This window comes from Cynara cardunculus (genome assembly GCF_001531365.2).
Source record: "Cynara cardunculus var. scolymus isolate 2C chromosome LG 5, CcrdV1, whole genome shotgun sequence".
Classification (NCBI taxonomy): Eukaryota; Viridiplantae; Streptophyta; class Magnoliopsida; order Asterales; family Asteraceae; genus Cynara; species Cynara cardunculus.
The window spans coordinates 8,760,786-8,766,720 of NC_037532.1; the positions used below are offsets into that span (position 1 = coordinate 8,760,786).

General features: G+C 34.9%; 1 protein-coding gene across 3 annotated transcripts; it reads right to left on the reverse strand.

The window, feature by feature from the left end:
- Positions 1-4,064: 4,064 nt before the first annotated feature.
- Positions 4,065-5,716, reverse strand: LOC112513196 (transcription factor MYBC1-like). Of its 3 annotated transcripts, none has more exons than XM_025119376.1 (2): positions 4,752-5,716; positions 4,065-4,328 (listed from the first exon to the last, which is right to left on the reverse strand). In XM_025119376.1, the coding sequence occupies exon 1, from the start codon at positions 5,623-5,625 to the stop codon at positions 4,762-4,764; it is 864 nt and encodes a 287-aa protein (XP_024975144.1). In that variant the 5' UTR covers positions 5,626-5,716; the 3' UTR covers positions 4,065-4,328; positions 4,752-4,761. The 3 variants fall into 3 exon arrangements, with proteins under 3 accessions (XP_024975144.1, XP_024975146.1, XP_024975145.1); XM_025119378.1 differs by having other exon boundaries at positions 4,065-4,379; XM_025119377.1 differs by having other exon boundaries at positions 4,065-4,393.
- Positions 5,717-5,935: the final 219 nt, after the last annotated feature.

The following is a 5,935-nucleotide window of genomic DNA, read 5'->3' on the forward strand; positions in this document are numbered from 1 at the left end:
TTAAATTAATTATAATAATAATAATAATAATAATAATAATAATAATAAAATATAATTTAATGATTGAGTTTGATACTTTGATGGAAATTAAATCAATGTTCAAATCCCTATGCATTCAACACCACTGTTAAGGAGTGCTATTAGCACTCCCCAACATTAATTAGGGGAGTGTTAATGGCACCCCCTTTCATGTCAGAATCAGGTCATTTCAAGCATTGAGAATGTAAAAAGCATGTATTGATGTTGATGTGTGTGAGAAAAAAATTCATGGATAGGGATGTATTAAGCAATGCATAGGGGTGCATTTAGCCCACTCCATTAATTATGTGATTATGAGCATCTTCTCTCTCTCTATGTATATAAAGAGAGAGATAGAGGGAGTATGATGCGAAAAAATAGACCCCTATATGGACCATATAATTTATTAATTAAAAAATAACATAATTTTGTAATATATATATATATATATATATATATATAGAGAGAGAGAGAGAGAGAGAGAGAGAGAAAACGGGGAGGTGGACAAATGCAAGGCACGTCTTGACAAACGATATTCCAGAAATATGACATACTACACTGAAGTTTTTTCTCCTGTCGCATGGTGGGACACAATTCGAGCAATCTTAGCACTAGCAGCCGTAAAGGGTTTCAAGATATATATATATATATATATATATATATATATATATATATATATATCAGTTGGACGTGAAAACGGCTTTTCTTCACGGGAAGCTGACTGAGAATGTGTATGTTAAACAACCTCTCGGTTATGTAAAAAGTGGTAATGAAGCCAAGGTTTACAAACTAAACAAGGCACTCTACGTCCTTAAACAAGCACCACATGCGTGATATAGTCGGATTGATGCGTATTTCAAAAAGGAAGACTTTGTTAAGTGTCCTCATGAACATACATTAATTCTGAAGTCAGATAAAGAAGGTAACATTTTGATTGTATCACTTTATGTTGATGACATGATAGTTACAGGAAACAAAGAGTCTATGGTGGACGAGTTCAAGCAATCCATGAAATCTGAATTTCACATGTACGAGTGTATGCATCATATGTATATATAATATAATAATATGTAATATATTTGTTTATTCCTTAATTAGGATAAACACAAAAATAAGGTGAAAAAGACTAAATTACCCTTATATTTTCGTCTTCGGGTAGAAAGTGTAAACCACATGGATCAAATCCGTAATTTACTTTCATAAAGGTAAAACTGGAAAAAATGTTATCTAATCAGAAATTCTCAAATGAAATGTATCATAGTATAAAAACATCTTTTTTAAACCCATCATTTTCGTGATGAAAACACCATTTTAACATGAAACACAAAATAAAACAAAAGTTTATGAAAATCTCTATATTATTTAAATTTTTGTAAAAAAATATAACTTAATTCATGTCTTGAATTTTATAAAAAAAATTGTATTATTGAATTTAAAAGAAAATATAAAAATGATTGAAAAAAGTTTATTGGTTTACTACTCAAATTATCCATAGAATCCAATTCATAAAAGATTAGTTATTTATCAGAATAGAAAATATATGTAATTGTTTACCATATATGAATTTTATGCATGGTAAATAGTTACTTTACCATATATGAACTTTATATATGATAGATAGTTACTTAAAAATATTAGCAGAAGAGTATTCGTACAATGTAATGTGATACATCTCGATTTTAATATTATTTTTTTGTCTCAGTCGATGTTATAATACAATTTTATGTGGTTTTGAGAAAACGATAATATTTTTATTTTTGAATAAAATATAAATATGAAGATATATCATAAAAAAATTAAAAAAGAATTATTGATATTAGTACCAAACTAACTATTTAAAATTTCTCTTTTTTTATATTTCTATATTTTTTTGATCTAATAATATATTTTTTATAAAGATAATAATTAAGCATTTTGTTAAAACTCAATGATTATCCTATTCAAAAATGAAGTTTTATAAGTTGTAGTTACGCACAATCTACTAGTAATATTGAATTTTAAGTAATATGCATCAATAAACAGTACTTCATGCATAAAAAAAAGTTTTTAAGAATTTTTATCAAATGCTTTATAATATAGTATAGATACTTTTGAAAATAGTTTACGTTTATAAATTTTTTTATTTCATATTGGAACGAAAGAATTCATATCGTTCCTCATGGAATAAGAAAATCACACATTTGGATTTGTTTTTCATTTTCAAACATAATCTGTTTACATTATTTTAATATTGTATTTTAATATGATTTTAGTTCATCATGTGGATTGTAGGATACACTTTTGTTTTGTTAGATTTGTGTCAAAATCCCAGGATAATTAGATTTAGGAGCCGTTTATCAAATACTTATCCAATAAGTGTTTATCTGTAAAATTTAACATTATTATTTACTTACCAGACAAGATTTTAGTTTATCAAAACGACATTGTATGCAACAATTCACCCGGTAAGTGCTTACCGTGGTAAGAGTCGTCGCTCTCACTTACCGGGTAAGATTCTTAGTTCTTACCATATTCATCTGATGAAGTAATGTGACTTGGTAAACACTTACTTGGATAAGTGTTTGGTAAACGATCCCTTAGATAATTTTTTATCATATATTGTAACTTTCTTACAGAGTATTTATAAACAGTAATTTAATGGGGTTTCATATATTCTCCCATGGTATCAGAGGTATAGTCTACCAATTTAATGACTCAACATTTTAGGACAATCCGTATGCATCTAGCCCTTCACCCAACGTTACGATTAGCTTGTAATTAGTCTTGCCAACATCAAACGCTTGTTTCGACAAAAATGGCTAACACCGAATCCGTTAACATATTTGGAACACCAAACATCTGTTTTCATTAGTTCCCATTTTTGGGAAGTTTCCATTTGGGCTTAACAATTTCAGTCGAACTCGTGATAGAAAGATTTTCAATGTTCTAACAAACACATATTTTCAACAAGACATGGGCTCATGACGTCATGGTCTCAATCATTGCCCACTGGTTATGGAAAACAACGATCCCCCATAAGGTGCGTCACGAAGAGCCATGGCTGCTTAATGAACACACGAATAATTTTCTCGTATAATTGTGGTTGTCGTGTGTACCTTAACTAAACCTATGGGACCGGACCTGAAGTTAACAGTCAGAAAAATCCCCAAGTAGCCATGAAGAAACAGAACTGACACCTATGGGAAAGAGCCCTAAGGCCTGGCCTTCGCTTGCCGGTTGAGTAAGGTTAAAACCAAAAAATGAAACCATGTTAAGAGGGTTCAAATGGGAGGCAACTGTTTCTGTTCTTCTATGCCAAAACAGTATCCAATAATCCAACTTTACTACTTAAGATTCTCCGAAAACCAAGTTTACCGACGTCTAATAAATTCCATGTCTGCAAAGACGTGTTCATTTTTTGAAACAGGAGGAAGTTAGAAGACCAAACAGACACCACGACGCAAAAAAGGAGCGAGCCATGGGGTTGATTATATGTTGCTCGTTTGTGGCCAAAACGTCACAGGTTCACGAGAAACTCTGCCTTTGTCCCCAAATCATATCCAATTTATCAAATGACCCAGTTTGGTAAAATTAATTGATAAGCTAGATAACAATATAAAATGACCTAAAAGGTTAACAGAAAGAGTACAAGGGATATAATTGGGGAAAAAGCCCCTCAAACTTAATGAAACACTATTTGAATAGCTTTTCAAAAAGTTAGCTAATGACTAACCAAATGAGACTTTTTCAATAAGCTCAAAAAATAAGCCGCCTTGTGATTGCCGAACAGCTACCCATGAGAAGGCAGCAACGATAGGGCCAACCAATCGACAGGGTTCATGCAAAACGCTCCCTTCAGATGAACTAAACAAATTTAGGTCATTCGGCCAATGGGTGTGCCTTTCAAACGGAACTGATAGCACTTGGCAGGAATCGAACTTAAAACTTCATGCCACGTTGAACCACAAAACATCAAGATCTTTAATGAATATATATATATATAAGATCAATCAAGTTTATGAATTTAGAGGTTATGAAACTAGAATAATATGAATTATCTCCTGAAAAGATCCGCAATTATAACAAGTTTCGAAATTTATCAGAAACCCATAATTTACAACAAAGCAGAACTGATCTCTACACAGCTAAACTAGATAATGAAAAGAAGTAGAAGGCTTACAGAATAGAAACATAATTTACCAAGCAATCCAGTATGAGATTCGCCATTATACAAGCTCAGTTTTTGTAGTGATCCTCTTCGCTGTTAGTCCTCATGTTCGAGCTCTCAACATATCAATCACCATTCGCCTTTTTTGCCTTCACCATCACCCCTATCATCAACAACGCCCGACTCAATTCAACAATTTCTCGATTAAACTCTCCTACCACCCAATTTCTAGTAAGCAACAATACGGAAAATGGTTTATTTTAGCTGTTTCAATATACAGATTGGAGACATTAACCTCTAAAGATCAAGATATAAAGAACAATGGCTGATACCACAATCAACACTAATGCAGACTCAGAATCAACACTAATTTGAATAGTATAACAACAAAATGTAACTAAGAATTTGCAATTTTGACCGACAAATACCAATGATTCCACCAAAAGTAGCAGGAACAGTGAAAAAGTAGCCTAACACTATAAGGGAAAATAAAGAAAAAACTTTCTGAATCAAAAATCAAGAAAGTTAAGCGTAATTTGACAAAGTGAGTAGATAAGAAAGAGAAGTGAATGGGAATGGGAATTACCCAGAGTCAATCAATCATCTCCAGTTGGAAACAAAGTCAGAACTTTTCTACCATTTGCTGATTCCAGATCATCCACATAAGATGATGGCACAGAATTATGAATTGGAGTCCCTACCCTATGAATGGGTTGCTGTGATTGTCTATTCAGAAATGGATGCTCAAACTGCCCATTTCGCGGCGACCCAAAATGACCCACATGCCCATATCGTGGCTGCAATTGAGGATGATGTCCGGCGGCAGCAGCAGCCGCCATCTGCTGCTGCTGTTGCAGTGCAGCAACAGGGACGTAGGGCAAGTAGTGTTCAGAATTGGGTCGACCCTGATGAAGAAAATGAGCCGGCACCGGAGAACTCGCGAACAAATGATCGGTGGCAGGGTCTCCACCGGAGCCGTTTCCACCACTGCCGGAAGAAAGACCCTGCATACGTTTCAAGTAAAGCCTGTATTTTTGTAGATGGCTAGCGACGTTCTCGCGAGTCAACCCGTCTACACTCATAAGCTGCATTATGGTCTTAGGTACGGCGTTCTTGATCCCCAAGTGGGCCACAGCATCCACAAATCTCTTGTGAAGCTGCGGGGTCCACACGAGCCGTGGGCGTTTGAGGGTGCGAGCTGGCTCATCGCCGGCTCCACCGCCACCCAGCTCAGGCGAATCGAATTCCCCTGAATTGGGTTGAGAGGAAGGCGTCGAAATCGGTGGCGGTTGTTGTTGGTGGTGATGAAGCGAAGGAGGATGGTGCGTATGTGGGCTTCGGATATCGAAAGCGATGGCCAGATCAGGTGTAATTAGGGTTTGAGTTATGGGCATAAGGTCTTCCGGCGATGGCAGCTCCTGTTCCCACTTTGAAAACCAATTGGAGTCATCTTCCCTCATTTTCTACTTTCTAGAACCAAATAGTCTCAAATCAAAAACCCAATTGAGGGAATTTTCATGGAAATCAGTTATTGTTGGATCAGAGGTGGAAAGATTCGAGTTTTGGAGAAAGGGGATGGGGGAGGGGTGTTCGAGGTGGATCTTGTTTTTATTTTCTACATTTCAGCCTTTATTACGGTGGCTTACTGTTTCTGATGCGGCTGGGCTGTTTCCCTTTGTCTTTCTCTTATTTATTTCTCAATGCAATAATCCATGCTCCCTCCGTTCCATTTCCACAACACATTAAAATAATATTATATATTACTTTACC